Source organism: Toxotes jaculatrix, chromosome 10 (genome assembly GCF_017976425.1).
Source record: "Toxotes jaculatrix isolate fToxJac2 chromosome 10, fToxJac2.pri, whole genome shotgun sequence".
NCBI classification, from domain to species: Eukaryota; Metazoa; Chordata; class Actinopteri; family Toxotidae; genus Toxotes; species Toxotes jaculatrix.
This window is the reverse complement of record NC_054403.1, coordinates 17,185,558-17,209,036: the sequence shown is the minus strand read 5'-3', so window position 1 is coordinate 17,209,036 and position 23,479 is coordinate 17,185,558. Positions and strand designations below refer to the sequence as shown.

Here is a 23,479-nt window from a genome sequence, read left to right as displayed (position 1 = left end):
CAGACAGGATAAGTAAAGAGACATTCTGGGAAACAGTGTACACAAGGAAATTTCAACCTCCTGTTTACTACTTGCCTTCAAAGCCATATCAATGCATATGTAAAAGATTAATTTTGATGGACTAAAGAGCAAATTTCATGTGCTGGTATGGCACTCCTTCTTGACTTTGCACACTCTTTCACTGAGTGAACAACCCTGATTTTATTGGAGTCATAAGGATAATGTAACCTTAGGAGCAGTAAAAATCAAGATCAGGAAACATAAGACTGTGGTGGATGATAGTTTTAGTAACTATTAAATAGGTGTGGGTTGTTTTATCACATGCGAGCTCAGACATAAAATCTGCAGTAAAACGATTTGAATTCACTTAGTCAGCAAGGCCAGACCAAAAGAGGGCAGCATTGGTTCATTTGTGGGAGACTTTTGTGACACTGCTGACATGTAGGTTAAGTATTTAGAGTTATGAAATACTTATCTTTGAACCATTGTTAGGATCTATCAGTTTAAGAGTTTAGTAACAATAAACCTAGGACTCTGGCCTCTCTGAGGACCTGAACAATTCACACACCATATAACACACACATCAAAGCACAGTGGAGCATGTTTAATGTACCTTTTAGTTGTCAAATGAACATAAGGATAAGAAGAATAATATATAACAACATAAGACATAAGAATAACATAAGAATAATCTCAAAACATAAAAATGTCTCCAAGCACTTGAAGTCACCTCGATCTCTTTGTGTGTCACTGAATCAGCAGAAAACTGTACGACCAATTCTGTGGTGAAATAAATACTTCTACTTTCTTACAGTCTGTAAGTTCTGTCAGCTGTGTTGTTTCTGTGGGTCTCACCAGCTGTAACAGCATCTCCATATGGAAAAACTCTGGCTTCCAGTGGAGCTGCTGTTATCTGTGGAGGGACACCTCTTGTCATCATAATTCTGCCTGGGAACTAACAGTAGACACATCTGACTTTCAAAAGTTAATGGTTTATACTCTACACCACACTACAGGTGTACACTGTACACTTGTAATTATTTTTCCATTTAGTTTCATTTTCATGTTCATGTCTATGCAGGTTGCCCTTGTGATAAAATAAAGCTGATCCTGTAAATCCTGTATAACTGTTTCTCTGTGTCTTTGTAGTGAGAAACACAAAGATGTTGGAGGACACCTATTTTATCATCATATTATGTCTGTGTGTGTGTGCATGTGTGTTATTTGTGCATGTGCATTTTGATATAGCTATCTGAAATTAAAACCAAAACTTCATGTAACTATATACGCACCATTTCTAGTTAATTATTATAAGTGACTAGGAGTTTCTCTTACATTAATGAGTGAATAAATTCATGCTTTTGTTCAAGTGTCATACTCTGAAAGGTGCCCAACCCACATGATCTTACCAGATTTTCAATTTCAGTGTTGCAAGTAAAATAATTAAAGGATGCTAAGGTTAAAATTTAAATGAAGACTACTACTGCTATAACAGGTCAGTTCAAGTACTCCATGACACTGATGTCCACAAAACAAAACAAAAGAACAGATCTGTCAGACTGAAAATTTGTCAGAGGCAAAAAAAAAAAAAGTCTACAGAAACTGGAACAGAATTTTTTTTTTTTTTTTTTTGTTTATTTAACAGGGACAATGCATAGCTCTCAGCCATGCCAGAGTTAGCTACCAGCTAATTTTCATCTGTAGTCCCTGAGCAGGAACAATAAACACTGAGTATTAAGACAAAACACTACAGTCCAAGATAAGTAAATACATACATAAGAATACAACAAATATTAGAATACTGTCACTGAAACAGCCTTCTCAAACAACAACGGGACAACAAACAATAACAATCAGACAGCAACAATAACAGTTTCACAGTTGGTGAACCCCAACAGTTTCACACAGCAATAAATATGAATAATGGGAAAAATACACACTACCCAGCCACAGAAATACACAGTATTACTTATGTAAAATAAAAACAAAACTGAAAATGAAAGTGGGTCTCATGGTGACCATATCTGTGTGAAATCAAATGCACCCATTTGAAATACAAACCAAAACCACAGCAACCCCTTTTTGTTAAAGGTAAAAAGCTATTGGAACATTTCACTGACATGAAAGACAGAAAATAGTACACAGAACGTAGTAGAGTGAAACAAAAAACCTTTTTAAGGAACAAAAGTCGAAATTTCTAACTGACACAATGGCACCATAAAAGAGAAGTGAATTAATGTCTTCAGTTTCACAGGAGAGATTAAGTATTAACGAGAAGATGCTTGGGTTGAGACTAACAATCCATTAATATATTAATTATAGTACAATAGTATATATTAATCAAATAAAATAATATAATATGATTATAATAATACAATAAGAGTTCGATTCATGTGCCTTATTCTGTTGATGCCCAACAGACAAAAGAAAAGATCAGATAATAAACCTTTCTTGGGTTCTAAATATACACTGAAAATAAACCTGCCGTGGTGGCCCTTTTAATTTAAGAAATATTTTGAATAAAGAAAACGCTGATCAATGTGGAATTTAAAGTTGTGAGATTAAACATTCACCACTGTATTGCCTCATTTTGGAGACTGGGCTGGCGGGCATCGTTGAGGCTTTTATTGTGAAATATGTGTCAGCTTTCCGGTATCCGTGTACCAGTCTTCTTCCTTGGTGGGGTTCACCAACTGTCAGCCGGTCGTTAAGAGAGCTAGCAAAACCGCTAAGAGGAGTTGTAACGGTACTGCAGTTTCAGTAGTGAAGCATTAGACTATATTTCGCCACCTAGAGCTGGATATTAATGCTGGAGTGTTTCTGGCAGTGTTAGGTGAGCCTACGTCAGCTGAAGAGGGAGTCCTCCCTGAATGACTGACTGAGTGTGTGGCTAGCTAGCGAAGAGGAGGGTGGGGACAAAAAACTTAGAAGACCTCGCCCAGCCGTTGCTTCATTCCAGCAGGCAGCTACTTTCTTGACGGTGTGAGAGACCCACACCACCAAACCAGATAATAATTCAAGGGGAGACTGACACGGCTGTGTCAACTAAGGGCAAAAACCAGTAATCATGTTCAGGAAAAACTTGAAGAAGGACCCCGAGCTGTTCCAGAACGTGTCGGAGGGACTGCGGCGGCTTTACCGGACCAAGCTGTTCCCGCTGGAGGACACGTATCGATTCCACGACTTCCACTCCCCTGCGCTCGAAGATGCCGACTTCGACAATAAGCCCATGGTCCTCCTGGTGGGTCAGTACTCCACCGGGAAGACCACTTTCATCCGTCACCTCATGGAGCAGGACTTCCCCGGTATGCGAATTGGCCCCGAGCCGACCACAGACTCTTTCATCGCGGTGATGCACGGTGAACAGGAGGGGGTGATACCGGGTAATGCCCTGGTTGTCGACCCCAAGAAGCCCTTCCGCAAACTCAACGCCTTTGGCAACGCCTTCCTCAACAGGTAAAGCCCGTGCCGAGTCACCAGACCACATTAAAGAGCTTTCACTGGTAGCAATGCGAAAAATGTAATACACCAGGATTATAGCAACTGGGCAGTAAGAGCTTATTTATCTAAATGTGAATGAAATGAACGCTTGTCTTGAAGTGGACGCCTGTGTGTTAACAAACGTGTCATAACAACACATCACCCATGGTTTAAATGTCCTCCCTACAAGTCCTAACATGTAGCACACTTTGTCAAGGTAAAGTGAAAAAGTTGCTGTTGCACAATTTTCCCAGCAGAGCCAAATGTGTGTGAGTTTTCCCTCTTTCATCATCCTGAGAGAATGTGGGTGTTTAATGTCAATAGTATGGTAAAAGAGCCCGTCTGTGTATGGGAAAGCAAAGGACAGGAAGGTGCTTTCCAACACCTTGTTCAACACCTTTCCCTTTCTCTTTGCATCATATCCTACCAGTGCATGAAGGACCTAGGTTTGCCCTTCTTCATGCACTTCTTCCTATCATTGTGACAGATGGTTTTGTCCCAGAGCCACAGTGTGGCCCCTTGAACACAGAAATACTTGTGAGTGATGTTGCTAGGCAGCAAGCTGACCTTGTCCTGTCCTCGGATGTTGGTGCCATACGTTTCTTACCTGCTGGTCATATAAATGTTATCACATCAGTAGCAACAGATGAGCCAACTCCCATGTTTCACTGCCTGTGAGTGTGTCTTATGAAATCTTATCACAAAGGGTTAAAGGTTTTGGAGTGACAGTCTGTTTTCCTGTTGTATTGTTAAACTGAGTCCGCAGATATCTTACAAAGGTTACAGTTAGATTGTAGAGACAAGACATTCAGCTCACTGGAGTTTTAGCCAAATGCCCGATGGGCTACAGAGTCTGAGGAATGCTTTTACGAATTACTCAGCGTGACACTTAGGTCTGTTATTCCCCCTGATGACAAAGTCAGAGGCAGAATAGTCCCTATGGCAAAAATCCTGATGACTCAGAAGTATTACACAGGCATGGCTTTCACCGTTAATACTAAATAGCAATGGAAAAGACAGGGAAATGATAAGAAACAGCAGTATCAAAACAGAAGAGAAAGTGAAAGGAACAGATGGAACAGAAGGGAAAGCAGCTATGAAAGAGCTACAAAGGACAGTAGAATGACTGCCAGTGTATCTGCAAATGAAATGAGCTTCTCCCAAGTCAGTGCACAAGGTGAAACTGCACAATCAGAGTGCTGTGAATCAGAGCCAGATGCTTAGTGAAACATCTTAATCCAATCTATTGTGTGTGTGTGTGTGGATTTGTGATGACATCAGATGGATAACATGCAACTGTTGAAGGTGTCACTTCCTGTCGAGGATGTGGTGCGTATATCCTATTCTCTTCCTTGTAGCCAGTGTGGTGTCACCTTGCAGTGGAGTAGCCAGGAAAACAGATGGACAAATAATACACAAACAAATGACTAACCTGTGGACTGTCGTGATCTTAATCTGTATTAGCTTCAGATTATCAAATGGGTCATGGTGCCATGTTCTGTATTAGTACAAACATTCAGGTTGACACTTCCCCACTAAGGACTACTTGCCATTATCCACTGAAATCCTTTCCCTCAATTGTTTGAGTGTTTGCTTTATCTTGCATGAGTGCAAACTTCTGCCAAACAGCATCAGTCAAACTTCTGAAAAATGAAGTAATACGTTCAAAGGTGTGTGTGTGTGTTTGGGGGGGGTGTTAGACTTCACAGGCAAAGATTCACTGCTCTGGAGTTTATTACAGACTTGAGGGGAAACCAGATAAGATTGTGTATAAACAAAGGTTATTGTCCATCACAGCATCATTTGTCAAACTGTTGGACGCAGTCCTGTGGTATCATGGGACTTGTGGTTCCCTTTGAATTCTCTCTGCGTCTTTGTCTCAGAGGCATAGTCAGGCTTGAGAAAAGCCCACATGACCATACATAACAGGATACGCGTGTATGATGTGGGAGGCAGTTGCAGGTGCATGACCTGCTTGAACAGCTCTGTTTATGTGTAAGCCTACTGCAGAATTAATCTGTTGTGATGGCATGGAGTATGGAGCATGCTTACAGTTGATAATTTTTTTGTTAAGAACCAGATTCAGACAGCCATTTGGAACAGGGCTGTTTTTGGCTCTGACTGGGCCAGTTTTCCACTCACAAGGCTAAAAGTATTTGGATTGGCCTTCAGCTGTTGGTTGGTTAAATGTATTTTTACTCTTAAAAGCACATAGGGGAGTTCAAGGGTCGGATTGTTAATTGACTGATTTGAGGATTTGAAACTGTGATGGCAGCTCCACTGTGTAGATCTTTAACCATAGTCATTCAACCTGCAGATTAGACCTTAACTACCAGGCTCAGATAGGGCTTGCCCCCAGTATAACCAGTTATTTATGAGGAGAGGATTCTCACACCTTTAGTTTGCTTTTGGACAAACCCAAAAAGGTAACTTCTGGTGTATTCAACTAGCCCCCCCCCCCCCCCCCAGTTTTTCCTTTATCTATATTTTGTAGAAGCCTGATTTTGCAGTGATTTTGTATCAAATATTTCCATAAAAATAACTTAATACTTCTGTTCCACCTCCAAACCTGTGCCTTTTTTTGCACTGGTCCCCCGTTTAGTTAAAATGCCACTGCAGTCAGAGGGCCCCAGTGTGTTTGTGCTTTCTCTCAAAGCCATTACGCAGTAAAACCAGAGTCAGCAAAGTTAAAGTTCCGCACTACCCCCCCCCACCACCCCCCAAACCACACCGTCCTGCTCTGTCCTGTGCTGCTCATGGCCTGTTATTCCAGGACACTGACTCTGCACTTTGCTGAGATACAGGCTGACATATGCACGGCCTTATAGAGCACATAACTAAGAAATACATACATGGGGACACATGAAGATATAGATATTTATAATATATAAATAATTTATTCACACACAAACAGCAAAATTTTATAGGAAGGAAACATGGAAATTTGACACGTGTAACACGTAACCTCCCTCCCGCAAGTGCTAGCGACAGCCGCCCCGTTTCCTCTTCTCTATGGGAAGCTGAGGTTATGGTGTGGGGGAAGGTCATAGATGAGGAGGTCGGGCAGGAGAGGAAGACCTTCTGTTAGAAGCTGGAACCAGACTTTCAGTATCTCTGGACAGGTCTGATTTTGAAAATATCCTGTAGGTCCGTGGCCTCTCAGAGAGGTCAGGTTTCTCACTTTCTCAGAGATGTAATCAAACATCCAAGGACTCAGATATTTTCAAGCTCTTGGGCCCCTGTGCCTGGTAGGGTCCTGCTCTGTTTCTAAGAATTCCAGCTCAAGTTCATCAGAGCATTTTTTCCTACTTTGTGGAAAATGCTGGGATAGATAAATGGAAAACCTGAGCCAAGATTCCAACTGGGTATCACACGCCATCAGCTATGGGAGGGAGGGGAAAAACTGTTTGTTATCTTTGGCAGTCACTGTTATTGTATTGTAATACCATACGTAGGATCTCCATGCAAGAAGTACTGCACTCATATTTTTTTTGACTTGTTCATTGTCCTGGGATTTTTCCTTTTTCCCTCCCTGCGTGTGGTATGAGACCTCTGTTAAGGCCTGTGGTGTGTCTGGCCTTAGTGTGGTTGCAGCAGGAATGTAAAACCATGGTTCTCCCAGTCTTATGACCTGGTGCCTCATGTTGTATCGGTTCAGATTGACTCAAAGGGCACTAGAGCGAGTAGTACTCCGAGCTATGGGGTCTCTTAACAATCCCCTTCTTTGTCCTGACTGGGACACTGGATTTATACAAAACCACTCATCCTCTCTTGTGCTTTATAGTGTGTATGTCTGTCTGCGTTTGTATGCGTGTAGGTGTCTTGGCTTGATTTCTGTTGGAGAGCGAAACTCCCCCTTTAAAGTTTAAACCCCAGTGTTGAGGCTTAAAGGAGACCATTGTGTAGTGAACTGTGTTGCATTTGGAATGACACAGTCCCACAATTCATAAATCATAAAGTATTGTCTCAGTGTTTCTCTAACATTCTTACATCAATGGAGGCCTCATACTTCTAGTGCTTCCCCTGCTGTTTGGAAAATATGACTATATCATTACACATTTTTATTTATTTTTTTAGTACAAACAACTCGGCTAGATGCAAGCTACAGCTGCAACACATGATTATTTTTGTGGTTTGGAAATGGGAGAAAAAGAGCCCTAATAATTTCCCAAGGAGACTTTGAGCCCAAGGTGATGTCCTCAGTCAGATTTTTTTTTTCAACCAAAGGTCCAAAGCCAAGCCTGTTAAATTGTCAGCTAATTGATTAAACGACAAATTGTTTCAACATTAATTCTAACCCCAGGCAGGAAAAACTCATTCTTTTTCAGAATTAATTCCACTGGCTGTTTAGCTCTAGCTGCTTAGCTTTTCCAGGAAGGGTGTTCCACTAATGTTAGTGCCTGAGAGCAAGGGGGTTGTTACAGAAAAGCTCCAGAATAATGTCTGTTTAATGCCAAGCTTGTGTATAAACACACTCAACCAACTGCTTTTCCCACCCTCCCTCTCTATGCCTCTCTCTCTCTGTCTTTTTCTTTTCTTTTTCTTTCCTCTGTACCCTGGACTTTGCACTCTCTCTTGACAGGTTCATGTGCGCCCAGATGCCAAACCCCGTCCTGGAGAGCATCAGTATCATCGATACTCCTGGAATCCTGTCCGGGGAGAAACAGAGGATAAGCAGAGGTCTGCTTCACACACATACACTGACACTGTACCCACTCTCTCCCTCGCTAGTACTACTGTTGATTAACAGAACCACACCCTTTCAGTTCAGAAACCCTGAAATACTGTAATCAGAAAGCCTTGCGCACATACATGCAAAATAAAACCACAGGAAGTCACATGCTCGAATACGAAAAGGAAACACATTTAAACAACCTGCATAGTCTTCCTTTCCCCGAGTCTCTGGTATTTCTGTTTGGCATGTACTCTACAAAGTCAACTCCAGTCTCGCTCATGTACTGTCAAACCCATATTTAACTCTTAAAGCCCTCAGGTCAGAGCCTAACCAAACAGGCTGTGTAAATCTGATGGAGGCATTCACAGCTTGACATTTAGAAAGGAGAGGACACAGAGCACTTTGAACTTCATTTCCTGCCTTCTTACCTGTGGTTTTCTAGGGCACCATCCTTTGTCACATCCTTCCCTTTCTTCTGTTTATTTTTCTCTCTGTTTCCAGATTGACTAGGTTTATACTAAACAGGTTGAATTAACACCAGTGACTGAAAACACTTCCTCTCTGTAGCTGTTGTCTGTTATCCTGTGCACTCTTTCTTTTTGTCCTATGCTGTGTCATTTATCACTTCATATCTGAGTCATTTCCTTGTCCTGTGTGGGAATAAATCAATTCATATTTTTATCCTTTTCACCATGTACTCCAGCACCACTGTGACCTGCAGGGTCATCTCAGAATTGCCACATACACAGTTTTCATTTTACTTTTGATGATCCTACAGAACACAAGCAGAAGATAACACTGGGTCTCAATGCAGCTTCTGCTTTTTCTACCTGATTTCAGCCTCTTTAAGAGGAAGCTGACTCACAAGAAGTAGAGTTTTTGTGTACTCCGTGGAAAGGAAATGGAGTAAAATGGCAAACATAGCAGAGAGTTTCCCAAGACTGCCTCCTCCCATCACTACTGCCTGTGTTGCGCAGAGGTTTGACACATAGTCAGTCTTTATGATTGAGTATGATGTCCCATGAGACACAGCAAACGGAAATGAAAAATATTAAGAATTAAAGTTTAAATGACTGTGAGTCAACAGAAAATTACTCTACAACTATTTTAATGACTGATTAATCGTTTTAAGGCATTCTTCAGCATAGGTCTGCTGATTTTCTTGGTTTTATATTTTATAGTTTTGAACAGTCTGAAGCGCAAAACAAGCAATTTGGATTGACATCAAGACGTCAGTTTGGATTGTTGGAAATTTTCTTTGGAAGAGTATGATGGTTGTCAAAGAGCCCGAAAAGGCCAAACCACTGACTGTAAACACAAGTGTAAATTGGTGGCATCTGGTAAGAAGCAAAAGGAAGTGTGTGTGTGTGTGTGTGTGTGTGTGTGTGTGTGTGTGTGTGTGTGTGTGTAGACGTACACATGGTATAAATGGAAAGATTTTCTCAAGATGAGGTGAACCTGTCTGAAGAGGGCAGGAGCAGATGAAATCTCATGCCACATACCACAGACAGTTTTGTTTCTACACATACATACTTATACATTCTTACTCTCAGACACACACACATTTATGTCCTTTCCTGTGCTTACACTAACTCTCTCTCTCTCTCTCTCTCTCTCTCACACACACACACACACACACACACACACGTTATCTTCTGCTCTGTTTCTGTATAAACATGGGTACAATACAGTACTCCACAGACATACAGTACTGATGGTGTCATATATAAACAGGACGGATTAGATTGTGCAGCTGAGGTGTGACGGGCATGTGTGTGTCACTACTCTGCATACAGACAGATATTAGACTTACAGGCTACGGGAAGTAACACTATTATTTCAGACTTTCCCGCTGTGCTGTAATCTTCTAACACGAGCGGGTGTGTGTTTTGTCAGACGTCATAGCCATACATTTATATATTTTTCATGTAGAGTAGCAAGGTACATAGTTTGCAAACAGCATGAAGGGCAGTGACAGAACTTGGATGAGCATTTTCTCAGGTTTAAAACAGGTGTTACATAAAACGGTTAGGAGATACTGTAGGTCTGTGACAAGTCTAAAAGAGAAATTGCACTGGGAAACAGTGAAACTGTGTTGTCCATTCATGACCGCCAAGTTTTTTTTTTATTGCATAACCCTTTCATTATGGATTCATTTTTGATTAGGTCAGCAAGTATGCTTCACGACTTGTTCCTTTTTGAACCTCAAGTGATAAAAAACTGTTGCAGAACTGACTGGTGTCTTTTCCATGGTCACTGCTGATGACATGAATATTAACATGTTAAATGCCTTTCAGCAAATCTAGCAGACAGGAAAAAAATTGATTTATAGGAATGCTTATTTGCTAAGACTGATAACACTCTTATGTTTGTACACTAAATATAATATGACCGTCAGGGACATGTAGCTTAGTTTAACACTCGGCAAGAAAGGGATTAAGCAGGTTTCCGAAAAATGTTGAACTATTCCTTTAATTATCCAGGAGATTTGAGTGTTTTCTAATGTGAACAGATTTTAGATTTTATATCAAAAAATAACTGCGGCCTTGTTTGCTCACCTCTCTGATCTCCATCAGCGACTGGCACATGATTTTGAGGCCTGTCCTAATTTGTCATGAGTGCCTGTGTGTATCACAGCAGGTCTGTGCATATGTCGGAGACATAGCAGTTATTCATGCTATGTGCTATAAGTAAGTCTGAGCATGAGCAGCTGTCTCTCTGTCTGATTCCCTGACACGTGTGTTAAAAACAGACTGAAGAGAGAACGAGCAAATGTCCTCAGCTGGGTCCCATGGGGATCCTGGACTTGAGATATTCCCCCTTTTTATCCCTCCCCACTGACATGTCATGAGCACAGTCACACACTTGTTTTTGCCTCGGGTGTTTTCCTGCGTCCATCCCCTATGTCTGTCTCTTCTTACATTTCTTTTTTCTCTTACTTTCACTTTTATTCACCCCTGCCTTTCTCTTTCTCTACTTTCTCTCTTTCCCTTTTTACTCCTCTCTCTGTCTCCCTCTACTATCTATCAATACTTCTCTCTCTCATTTTGTCTCTCCCCCACTATCTCCATTTATTGACTGTATCTGTCCGTCTCTCGTTTGAGTTCACGTGTTCAGACTCAGACAAAAGACAGCCATGTTGGAATGCATGTGTAGCAGATCTGGCGCTGATTGTGTGGCCGCTGAAATGAACTTTCAGAGCAGCTGCATTCTTCACTGATCAGATGACACACTGACTCTAATCAAAACCATAATTCTCTCTTCTTCACTTCCTGCTCGGCTCTTCCAGGCAAAGGCAAGCTCAGGAAAAAGCTCTGTTTTATGTCATTTGAGTTAGCCCCCTTGATTGTAAAATAACCATAGGAAGTGAGCGGCACAGTGAGGAAATTTTTTATAGAAATTTATTGCTTAACCCAAATCAGGCTCATCACTTTTTGGTCTAATCATCATTACTGGCCCTGCATAGCATTTATCTTTACACGTGTTCTCTTCCTTCTCATTTTATCTTTCAATAATTTTAAGCTTGTTTTTTATAAGGCATATTAATGAGCTTGATCCCTTAAAAGAGGTCATTTCTTTCCTGAGGCTAATACATGCTGTAGAAGTCAGATTGTCAAAGGGGACTCAAATGATCTTTACCTCCAAGTGGCACTCTCCTGTTGTCTCAGTGAAGCTAGTTAATTGGTAACCAAAGGAAAAAGCCCTGCCTCTTGAAAGCCATTATCTAAACATTATTGGATCAACATGACTTGGAATATGAACACAGAAGCCACAACTCCAACACACAGTTTATTGACCAATTGAAGCCATTAAGCTCTTTGTCAGGTTGAACTCTGTATTTCTCCACACTGACTCTTTGTAAGCACAGCACCCAGTGGAAAATGTGAGAGGTGGTTTCATATTGACATGAGTGGGGAAGCAGAAAACCACAGTCAGTTAGTATACAGAGCACAAAGGATGTAAATAAACAAGAAAGCATTATTCAGAATTTTGCAGTGCTGTTCATTGCACCTTGCTGGACGCAGGACAGGAATGACAGGACAGGTTGAGATTAGGGATTGTGTCAAAGGTGCATACAGAAAGACAGAGAGAGCTTTCCAGATTTTTAACAACTCCGTGTCTTTACCTGGATCCTCTCCCACTACACTCTCCTTTTAAAAATGTGCATTGTGTTCTAATAAGCTTTTATTTTTTTGTCTGAAGTTTCCTCTTTCATTTTTAATCATAAACACTTTAGACCTACTTCATGTGACATTGAGCCTCCTCCTGTTATATACACAACCTCCTTTTTTTTTAAAATTATCCACCATTCTTTAACACTTCTACAAATTTTATTCAGACTTGCTTTTGTACCTTTTTGAACAAGGTGCTCAAATACAGGCCATGTTTTATTATTTTCTTAATTTATGAACTTGGTGAATGTTTTGTTGTTTCACATTAAAAGCCTACTTATTCAAGGAAGGCTGCGTGTGAAAATTGTGGAGGAAGTCTTGAGTTTTATTCATGGCAGCTTAACATGGCTTAGGGAAAATGGCAAAGTGAAATATGTGACATGACTCGAAATGGACATTGTTCCGAATTTATCAAGACAACAGGTAGGTATAGAGGAAGTTTTGAGTCAGCATCCACCAGAGAACAGGGGAAGTTAGAACTAAAGGCCTGGTTCCCTCTGCCACTGAGGTAAATAAAGGCTCCAGTCACTGTTTGAGATTTTTACAGTATGTTGTGGCAGCTAAACTTTTACAAATGAGGGGAGTTGAACACAGAAAATGAAGCAGTGTAGAGTATCTTTTACACCTTTCTGTATACGCCCTGTAAACTTAATGTATAAATCTTAGTACAGATATTTTTGTGAAATAAACAGGTTCAGGTATAAGATTTGCATTGCACTGCTACAGCACAGTACACTACGTCAGTGTTCAGGAATGTCACCAATGGCAGACTGTTGTATTTAGTCTAAAGCATTTAGCCCCATGTTCCTTGTTTCAGTCGCTTCAGCATAGGGAAAAAACTTGAATCAATTGTAAACAAAGCCAGTAACCAGGCAGCATTTGATGTCATTAGAAGGCACAACACCATGTACAGATCGCGCCTTTTAACAGCCGGTCTCCCGTACTTGTCTCTCTCCAGGTTACGACTTTGCCGCGGTGCTGGAGTGGTTTGCCGAGCGCGTGGACCGCATCATCCTCCTGTTCGACGCCCACAAGCTGGACATCTCCGATGAGTTCTCCGAGGTGATCCGCGCTCTGAAGAACCACGAGGACAAAATGCGTGTGGTACTGAACAAGGCCGACCAGATCAGCACTCAGCAGCTGATGAGGGTCTACGGAGCACTGATGTGGTCTCTGGGCAAAATCATCAACACACCTGAGGTTATAACCATCTCTTTTTCTCACTTGTGCGTGTGTGTAAATCCATAAATTTATTTAAACCAATATTGTTTTGACCCCAGTCACATTGAAACATGGTTTAAAAAAATAAAAAAATCCAAGCTTGTGTTTATTTCCCACACTGACTGCCAGAACCTGCCTTCTTTAGCTGGTAATGATGAGTTGTTAGACATACTCAGACTACTCACAGTCTGTTAATATTTTGAGGGAAAATGTGATCGTCTTAGGCAGGTCTGAGCGGAGGTCAGATGATCCCCCGCCCCCACCCCCCAAGGATGAGAGTAATTGAAAAATGCCATTTTACAGTCATTCCATCCAATTTTCTCAGCAACAAAAGTCGTCAGAAAAAACAAACTCTTAAATGTGTCAATGTAATGAAAGTGAATGGCAGTTTAAGTACCGTCTTTCTCAGATCCCATGTCCTACCTGATCATGTGACCCGACTTGTCTTATGATCTTTCCCTGACTATGTTAATGTTTGATCCAGGGCTATATTCATAAACCAATCGCAGGGAGACCTTTGGATCATGTAGATAATAATTAATTGACTTTGAGGGTGCGTTGTAGTGTGGAGTCTCTCCACGTGATATAAAACACAGTACATTTATGTTTTATGTATGTTTAAATTTTTGCTTCACTTTCAAGCTCACAGTCCTATATTATGTCGTCATGCGTCCTGTTTGTCTTTTTTAATTTAGGTACATTTCATGCATGTTTACACATTTTAGCCAGACTGCAATGTCATGTATGTGACCTGTGCAAGAATTTGCTCTAATGTGGGTGTGGACAGTAAAGTATAACCAGAGGGACAATGAAGATTAATGGAGATTAACTTGTGCAAACTTTATTCCAGGTTGTCCGCGTGTACATCGGGTCATTCTGGGCCCAGCCCCTGTTGGTCCCAGACAACAGGAAGCTGTTTGAAGCAGAGGAACAGGACCTGTTCTTGGACATCCAGTCGTTGCCACGTAATGCAGCTCTACGCAAACTCAATGACCTCATCAAACGCGCACGCCTCGCCAAGGTCAGTGTTAACGAGAGTAACAGCCTACAGCCATGCTAGCAGCTTTGTGAGGTACAGCAGTGCTTTGAGCATCAGCGTGCGAACACACTCACAGTGATAATGTTAACACGCTGACAATTAGCAGGTGCAATGTTTGACATGTTCGCAGTCTTAATTCAGGGTATTAGCATACTATTTGCTTATTAGCACCCCCTGTCCTCTAGCTCCAAAAAGAGGCAGATTACTCAGAAAGGACCTGCTTTATTTAACTTTGTTAGTTTCTAAACTAATCACAAGCAGAAGTGAGTATAAATGTGCGGCCAAAGAATATAGCAGTCTGATAAACCAGTAACACTTACAAGAAGAAAAGAGAGATCATCTGTTGTTTCTGCTACCAGTCTATATTTACATTGAGTAAATCCCTAATTTTAAAAATCCCCTCCAGGCATGTTGTAGGACATGTGACCATACTCTACTTTGAATAAAAATATGTTTTTCCACAAAAATTCAATTAACTTGTTAGAAGTAAAATAAAATGTCTGTTGCCTTTTTTTGTGGTGTCCAGGTGCAAGCCTACATTATCAGCTCTCTGAAAAAGGAGATGCCCAGTGTGTTTGGAAAGGACTCCAAGAAGAAGGAGCTGATATCCAACCTGGGAGAGATTTACCATAAGATCGAGAAAGAGCACCAGATCTCACCTGGAGACTTCCCCAACCTGGCCAAGATGCAGGTGAGATAAGGATAAATCTAGACATACTCAGCAGACAGTGATGTACTATCCAGAGTTAGAGATCTGATGTAATAACAACTTTGACTCTATTTTTGGCGTGTTACATAAAGTGTTCGGTTCAGAGCAGAATGACCATCCAACCTTTACTCTCTTCACATCTTTGCCCTTCTTTCCTGCTCTTGCCCTCCAGGATGGGCCAGGACGGGGATGAGATTTATTTTTCCTGGTTTGTCAGGAAATCCTGCTTCTTGTATGCTACTCCCATTGGTAGCCATTGAAGACTGATCTATTTCTATCCCCAATTCCTGTTTTCTCTCAACCCCCCATCCCTTCAGGAGCTGCTGAATGGCCAGGACTTCTCCAAGTTTGCGGCGCTAAAGCCCAAGTTGCTGGAGGCGGTGGAGGACATGCTCGCCAATGACATTGCCCGTCTCATGGCCATGGTGCGCCAGGAAGAGGCTGCCATGCCCAGCCAGTCCGTCAAGGGTGGAGCCTTTGAGGGTACCATGAGCGGGCCCTTTGGTCATGGCTATGGAGAGGGTGCCAGTGAAGGCATCGATGAGCTGGAGTGGGTGGTGGGTCGCGACAAGCCTACATACGATGAGATCTTCTACACCCTCTCTCCCATCAACGGCAAAGTGTCTGGTGCTGCAGCGAAGAAGGAGATGCTGAAGTCCAAGCTGCCGAACACGGTGCTGGGAAAGATCTGGAAGCTGGCAGACGTGGATAAAGACGGCCTCCTCGATGACGAGGAGTTTGCCCTCGCCAACCACCTCATCAAGGTAAAGCTAGAGGGCCATGAGTTGCCGCCCACGCTGCCTGATCACCTGGTGCCCCCGTCCAAACGTGGGATAGTCACACAGGATTAGAGGAGGGGGGGAGGGGGTAGCAGCCTGGAGGTGTCAGTGCTTTGCATCATGTTTAGGACTCTCCAGAAAAAAGTCCATCCGTAAGCATGAACACCATCATCCTCCATCAAGCTGCGACTCTCCAGGCTTCCTGACACACCGTGAGGAGGTATTGCTGTGATCTTTTTCACCAGAGAGAGACTGGCGGGTTTCTGGGGGGTGGGAAGGGAGGAGGGAGGGTAGGTACATCTTTGTGCATTAGGGATTATTGTTCAGGTATCTATTAAAAATAAACGTGGAGAGGGGCGGGAGGGAGTTGTTGATTTACCACCTGATGAAAGGACATTACTGATAGATCATGAACTGATGGGTAGCCAGAGGTTGCATGATGGGTCATGGATTTGAGCATCCTGTGTAAAAGATGTCTTATAAGCATACAGTTCATATTATTATATGTTGACCCAAAGAAATATAGTTTTTTTTCCATTTGGTGAGAGAAAGAGGAAATAAATCGAAACAACTGTTAGAATTGTTTTATCTATATTTTTGTATTTCCTGACTGTTAACTTTGACTCTTTCCAAATGCTTCCCTTTTTATTATTTTGCCAGATAAATAAAAAGGAATACTGTACCATTCAACTCATGTTAACGTGGATTTTTAGTGTCTCTTTTCAGTGATACATAATGTTAGTTTGATTTTTCTATCAGATGTTTGACTGACTACTTACTTACTAAAATTAATTACATTTGCACCATAAACCTGATCTGAATTATAGTTTTGTGCTTTTAATTTGTAGTAATTTGTCCTTGAGGGTCATGCCAAGGGCTGTGTCACTCAGAGGTCATCCAGACACTGACTTTTATTTTGAAATGCCCTTAGTTTGACAGTTTGAATGTGGTCTACTGCCCTCTGTAGGCCAGAAACACTCCAGCCATGTGCCTCAGGAGGACATATAAGGCCATTTAGCCATGAAACAAGTTGCTTGTGGCTGCATATTTTTGACAGTAAATTGAAAACAGTGGTTAGGACAGACACCCATTCTGTGGAGCACTTTAGAGGACACATGGAGACAATTTTAAAAGCTAAAAATTCAGTCCAGGCTCAGGGAGACGAGCAGGAATCATAAACAGAAATACAGGAGGCTTCCACATGTGAAATTCATTTCTGAGTCTGAATAGAGATGAAGTTGGCTGCTTGTAACTTCTGTATATTCACCTCATGGAACTTTTAACCTGAACAAGTCTGAATCTGCTCTGAAGTCTCCTTGCATAATTCAAATAGGATGTAGGAATAAGAAACTGAAACGTAAAGCAGTTGCACTGCAATAGCTGATAGTAAATTTTAAGATATTCTACAATGTTTTTCCCATGTGAGCCTTATTTTTAAGCAAGATAATACAAGGCCAAGAGTTACATCCACACATTCCCAAACTATATCTTTCACTGCATGTCTGGTCATGTTTGTTTACATATTTCCACGTTTTCCACAGGTATCATCCTCAACTTGGAAACATCAGCCGGTCTTTTGGAATTTGTGCGGCTGTCAAATCACAGTTGAGAGCACCCGTCTGCTTCTCACCAATGAGACAACTTGAGGATGTTTCATTTCAGTCTCACGTTACACTGAAAGAGCCATGTGTTTCTCCCTCATCACTCATTGGTATCCAGCTAACTGACTCACTAGATGATCAGTCAGCGTCAGTACGCATCATCTCCATCAGCTGTTTTTTTTTTTCCCCTCTACCACATCAGCAGGAGATTTCATGTCTGAAAAAGTCCAGAGGCGCTCTCTTGTGTCTTGATAAGTCATTACAGATATTGTGTTTGGGTATAGGCTTATTTAGTGAACAGTAGCCCTGCTCTCCTGCAGATCAAGGCTACTGTTCACTGTGAATATAGTGACTCATGGTACATTGAGGGGTAAGAGCCTCACAGATCTTTTACATTTAATTTGAACCGGCCTACCTTTTCGTCTGAGCTGGGGAGAACTGGTGGTTCACAACCTTTTTTTGGTTGTCGAGTCAATGTGTGACACCTTATCATAAATCTGCACCAAACCCAAGATATGTGAGGACTTTGACCACAGAGTGAATTTTCTTCTTGGATTTTTTTAACCTGAAGGATTTTTAGAGGCTTGACGAGGTGACAATATTTAGAATTTTATGTTTCTTTTCTATCTAAGCTAGAAATTAGAAATAACTACTGGACACGACATCTCGTCTCCTGCTGACTCCATTCTTAAGCTTCCACATCACACTTACATAAGCTACATACTGGACCAGGACTCGCCTCACTCACAAATCATGCTCGGACCTACACATCTTTTAGTACAAAAAAGGAAAAAAATTGTTTGGGTGTCAAACTCTGAAGGAACGTGCAGTGAAAACTAAGCTGAGGTAAATACTGTAATAAGAAAGACTGAAGTTAACTTCCCTCAGAAAACTTTGAGTCCTCTGTGATCAAAACAGATCGTTTGCAGCTGGCAGAGGTTTCACAGTTCCTCTTGTTCTGGTCATGATAATGTATTGACAGAAAGCTGCCAGAATGGCCACAGTGGTGTGAAGTGAGAGGCTGTATGACTGTATGTCCCCGTATTTCTGTACGCTGTGTGTTTAGATAGCTGTCACCCTCCTCCACTGTATATCTCTCCTTTACATTGTTTCCTTTTTCCTGTCTTCCTCTGTTAGTACGTCACTATCTTCCCCTCGTCTCTTTTCCCCTCTTCCTTCCTTTTCTTCCAGTGTTTATGGAGAGCGGCTTCTCCCTGTTTTTCTTCTTCAGTTTCTTTGTTTTTCATCGCTGTTCCCATCACTCCCTTGGCTCTTTTCTTTCACTCCCCTCTCTCCCTTTTTTTTTTTTTGGGTCACATTCGTCCCTTCGATGTCTTAAAATGACCCAGTGCCACCAGCTCTCTGACACACTGACCCCTGCAGATAGTTGACTGGGTCGGGCTTATATAACACCATCATGTGGAGGGAGTGCCACTTCAGAGGCAGGTGAGGAATGAGGCACCTGTGTGTGTGAGTACAAAATATATATGTAGAAGTACACAGGGAAATGAATGGATTTTAAATGTAATACACCCACTACCTCAGCCACGGCAGCCCCCAAAACGTTATAAGACTATATTTTTGATGCTTTGACGTGACATGAAGCTGTCTAAACAGTTTGACAAAATTCTTCAACCTGTTCAAGCTCCATTCAGTGACCTCAAAACATCTGGAGTCCAAAATAAAAAGAAACACTGAAAAAAGGAACAAAATGAAGCCACTTTAAAATCATGTAAGTAGGGACAAAAGTAATGTGAGCCACAGTTAAAAATGTCTCATGCTGTCAAATCTTCTGCAAGCAAACATCACACAAAGTCAATAAATTAAAAGGACAAGAATTAATTAATTTATTTTTTTGAATACTGACAGCTGGATACAGAACACATCAGAGCAGCAGCAACAGCCTCAAAAGTCCCTGTAATGGTCTGCGAGAGTCCGGAGCACAACTTCACATTTTTAAGGTAAGACGAGGATGAATCAGAGAAAAGAGAGGAGGAAGGAGAAATAAGTGCTAAGAGGGAGTCTGATTACCAGCAAAACACTGACTTTCTGTAAAGTGGAGAAGATGGTGGTGGTGGTGGCGGTGGTTCCAGTAGACTGGTTTTACCCTGATCTGGCGGTGCAGTTATGTGAAAACTGGTTTGTTTGCACTGACGCTCAAGGTTTCTGAGGTTATTGAAGGACAAATTTGAAAATGTTTGGCCTGTAAAGTCATAGGACAGCCAAAAAAAAATAATCTCAATTTTAATGTCTGAGACTTTGGAGCAACAGAGTCTACTGTATCTTCTTGGTTGTTTCTTTTGTTAAAAAAAAAAAACCTCAATTCTCTATATTGACTTCTACTTTCCCTACTTTCATAGAAATTGTTAACTTTTAGCCAATCAACTAATCAATCAGTCTAATACAAAGTCTTCCTTAGTCTAGTTTTGGCTTGTTGAGGTTGATGAAGCATGGAGTGATTTGCTGTGTTTAAAAGTCCAAAAGGTTTCATGAGGTAGTCAGAGATGCAGTTTGGGGACAAAACAGTCTTGGCTTGGCTCAGTTTGTCCTTTTTTTTTTCCAGTTTGGTTGTGTGCCGTCACCACCATTGGTCCGAGTTCAGTTCATTTTATCTGTTGCAGGCTCAGAGAGGCGGCCTGGCTGCTGGTCGAGGTGCTCCGAACATATCCTGTGAGGCGTAGGTGATGTAGAGGAAGCCATCAGCGTCTCTGTAGCGGGAGTAAACCTCCCCCATGCTGGAGGACATGCAGGACATGCTCTTCTCTGCCACCAGGAGGAACAAAGCCTGGGTAGAGTCCAAGGCAATCTTATTCCTGAGAGGAAGGACAAAGTAGGGAGAGAGTACGAGACAGTGAAAGTTGTGGAGACGCTGAGAGAGAACAATGACAAATCTGACAAATCGGGGGACAAAACGTAGCTGAGGGAGGGTTGAAATGAGAAGAAAAGGGCTGGAAATATTAGAAACGAGTAGTCACAGATCACTTACCTGAGCAGGCACAGGAACTGACCCAAGGTGAGCTCGAAGGGAACCAAGAACTTTGTTTTGTCCAACAGGGGGAGAGTCTTTTCACGGGTGTAACGTTCAACAATTACCTGGACACAAAAACACACCTGTGATCAGCTGATGGTGCAGTCGCACCCAGAAAAAAAGGTAAAATTCCTCATTCAATACATCAAATTTCTACAATTTAAACCAACTCACAGGCAACTTGTTGGGGAATTTAGACCGAATGCTGCACACTTCATCTTTTCTTGTTTCTAAAGAGAAATATGTTTACATATTTTACTTTTAAACCAGCATCCAGACATTGCAGAGACAATCTGTTCATGCAAGTAAGTGTACCAGTGACAATAATAAGAGAATCAACTGATAATGTGACTTACCGAGGCATTTCCTCTGCTTGAAGGGCATCATCTCCATGGATTTCTCAAAAGGAGCCATGTTTGTTTGTTCCTCGGGGAGGTTCGCAGAGACCAGTGGTGATGGAGGCGTGTGCAGCTGGTTGGCGCCGGTGTGGCGGTCTTGCCCCGGGCTGACGGTGAAGTCCCCTCGGGTGGAAGTAAGCAAACCCCACTGAGAAGCTGAGACCGGTGTTGTTTTATAGGAGGCAGAGCTGGGAGGAGTCGAAATGTGACACTAACAAACAAAGGCATGCTCCTCGTCCTGGTGAGCAGCGTGTGGATGCAGGGGTGCATCAGTGTGTGTGATCTTGCCCAGATTAGACTCACACATACTGGTTATCTCACAGAGCATTCTCACATCTGCTTGTGAAATTGGTGCTGCTGTCACGTACACATTCACACAGAGGAGCATGAACATGAAGACAGAAGTGTAATGAGGGCAGCCACCATGTGAAGAGCATAAACAACACATGACATTAATGATTTAGACAAAATGGGACTCTAGAGGAGCCCCCCCTCACTATAAACATGGCTGGTGCCTCCTTTATGATAAGATCTAATGGCTCTGAATTCGGCCAACACACATATTTAGTTAGTTCCTGGCCTTTGATCTCACTGTGCAATAGTCATGCTGACCATCTTTCTTACAGGTGCAGTGTCTCCAAACTGTGGCAGATGGGATGTGAATATCTTTCCATTTGTCTTCCATGCAGTTTCTTCTTTTTTTTTCATCTATCTGCTGTTGTTTACCGACTCCCTGTTCATGCATTTACTGAATTTAAGAAAGATGAGGTTTTGTGACACAGAGTATTTAACTGAGCCATTGTTACTGTCGTCAGTGACACACGATGCCTTTCCTAATGACAACTGAAACTGTTGTGAAAACGGCCTATTTGGTGAGTTGCAAGACAACTCACCAGATTATAATCACGCTCTTCATCAGCAGATGGAGTTTGCTCAGTGGTCTTTGAATTGTTTGTGTTCAAATTTCTGAGCACTTTATAGAGTTGAAGCCAGATAAGAACAGTGCAAACTCCATCTGCTGGAGGAGAACATGTGAAACCACTGAAAACTCCATAACAGACACAAAAGGGACTTTGAGGGGAGACTGTTTTGTTAACAGTAACAGTTTGGTTGAAAGGTTAGAGTTTTTTTCTTTTAAAAGATTACATGGCAGCTTCTGCTGTATGTTCAATCAAATAATAAAATTCAGAGTTGGTGTTTCAGTACTTCTCCTTGTTTTTTCTCTAAAGGTACCTATCTGAGTTTATTAGGTACCTCCAGCTAAAATTAAAACAATCTGATACAACAGTCCTGTAATAAATCCCACTTTCAAGTTATTGAAACTATTTTAAAAACTGTTTGTAGAGCTATTGAACTGTATGGTTTTTTACTCAGATGTGGACAGCTTTCTGCTCTTTAAGGAGGTCCTACACAGTCAGTCCATTGTTGAGACCCACCAGCCTGTAGAGGCATAGCAGGAAACAGAAGCTGTGTTGCAGGTTAAGATCACCCTCTGCTGGTTGAAAGTTGGCACCAAAGCATGCTCCACCTGTCAGAGCTGAGACAAAGTATTTCAACACCAGATATATTTTTATTTTCTTCTTGCTGCTTCTCCAGGAAAGAGTTCTGAGCCCAGAGCTCTACCAGCAAGCTTAGTGTATTAACAACACTCATTTTAACAGTGTGTCAGTTAGTTTGTGGTGATTTGCTTAACCACAAGCTAAAACAATGAAGCTCTAAAACATGACACAAATTCCCTGTAGAAGACAGTGTTACCTCCGGTACCTAATGATGACAGTGTGTTTGTGCTGTAAGTAGGCCTTTTTCACAGCAGATACTTGGTGTTTCTTAAAACATTAACAGTGGCTCCAAAAAAACTTTTCCTTATAATCATACCATTGGTGATTAAAATATGATGTGGTTACATTCAAACTAGTTAATATTCTCTTTTGGTAGATGAATCAATAATAATGAATCATATAGTATAAAGTGACCATACTAACTAATCGATATGTAAAATTTTAAGTAGTTGACTTTAACAGGTGTTACCACTCACACCTTTTAGTTAACTTTGTTGTACCATTTGGGGCGGGGTCATTTAGCCTGTCATCGCTCTTTGGTGCCCCCCCCCGCATGGCTCCACCCAGTTTACACCTGACGTAAGGTCGAATCAGACACAGAGATTGAAAACACCTGTGTGTGCGCGCGCAGCGCCTTTAATTACTGGCGCCAAGGAGGTTGCTTTTTCTCCCGAGTTTGTATGTTTGTCAGCGAGGTTAAGCAAAAAGTACTGAACCGATTCACACCGAATTTAGTAGTGGGATGCGACACGGGCCAGGGAAGAATATCTTAAATTTTGGGACGTATTCATTATATGTACTATGAATTTGAGTTTTTT

At 41.7% G+C, this 23,479-nt stretch overlaps 2 protein-coding genes and 1 long non-coding RNA gene across 3 annotated transcripts; 2 read left to right on the top strand and 1 right to left on the bottom strand.

Annotated features, from left to right (window-relative positions):
• Positions 1-2,715: 2,715 nt before the first annotated feature.
• On the top strand, positions 2,716-16,765 carry ehd1a (EH-domain containing 1a). Its single transcript, XM_041048272.1, has 6 exons — positions 2,716-3,456; positions 8,063-8,160; positions 13,286-13,527; positions 14,399-14,569; positions 15,114-15,278; positions 15,614-16,765. Exons 1-6 carry the CDS (start codon positions 3,068-3,070, stop codon positions 16,145-16,147), a joined length of 1,599 nt encoding a protein of 532 aa, XP_040904206.1. The 5' UTR covers positions 2,716-3,067; the 3' UTR covers positions 16,148-16,765.
• Positions 16,766-19,513: 2,748 nt separating this feature from the next.
• On the bottom strand, positions 19,514-21,189 carry map1lc3cl (microtubule-associated protein 1 light chain 3 gamma, like). Its single transcript, XM_041048127.1, has 4 exons — positions 21,061-21,189; positions 20,879-20,934; positions 20,663-20,769; positions 19,514-20,489 (listed from the first exon to the last, which is right to left on the bottom strand). The coding sequence occupies exons 1-4, from the start codon at positions 21,116-21,118 to the stop codon at positions 20,300-20,302; spliced, it is 411 nt and encodes a 136-aa protein (XP_040904061.1). The 5' UTR covers positions 21,119-21,189; the 3' UTR covers positions 19,514-20,299.
• Positions 19,556-21,178, top strand: LOC121188391. The gene is made up of 3 exons (XR_005894702.1): positions 19,556-19,637; positions 20,298-20,827; positions 21,084-21,178. It is a non-coding gene; the product is annotated as an uncharacterized LOC121188391 (long non-coding RNA).
• Positions 21,190-23,479: the final 2,290 nt, after the last annotated feature.

Bases quoted from the DNA above. Each gene is read 5' to 3' on its own strand.
- ehd1a (XM_041048272.1), top strand. From the start codon at position 3,068: ATGTTCAGGAAAAACTTGAAGAAGGACCCCGAGCTGTTCCAGAACGTG. The intron at 3,457-8,062 runs GTAAAGCCCGTG...CTCTCTTGACAG, and splicing joins GGCAACGCCTTCCTCAACAG to GTTCATGTGCGCCCAGATGC. The intron at 8,161-13,285 runs GTCTGCTTCACA...GTCTCTCTCCAG, and splicing joins GAAACAGAGGATAAGCAGAG to GTTACGACTTTGCCGCGGTG.
- map1lc3cl (XM_041048127.1), bottom strand. From the start codon at position 21,118: ATGGCTCCTTTTGAGAAATCCATGGAGATGATGCCCTTCAAGCAGAGG. The intron at 20,935-21,060 runs GTAAGTCACATT...ATTTCTCTTTAG, and splicing joins CAAGCAGAGGAAATGCCTCG to AAACAAGAAAAGATGAAGTG. The intron at 20,770-20,878 runs GTGAGTTGGTTT...TTTTGTGTCCAG, and splicing joins AATTCCCCAACAAGTTGCCT to GTAATTGTTGAACGTTACAC.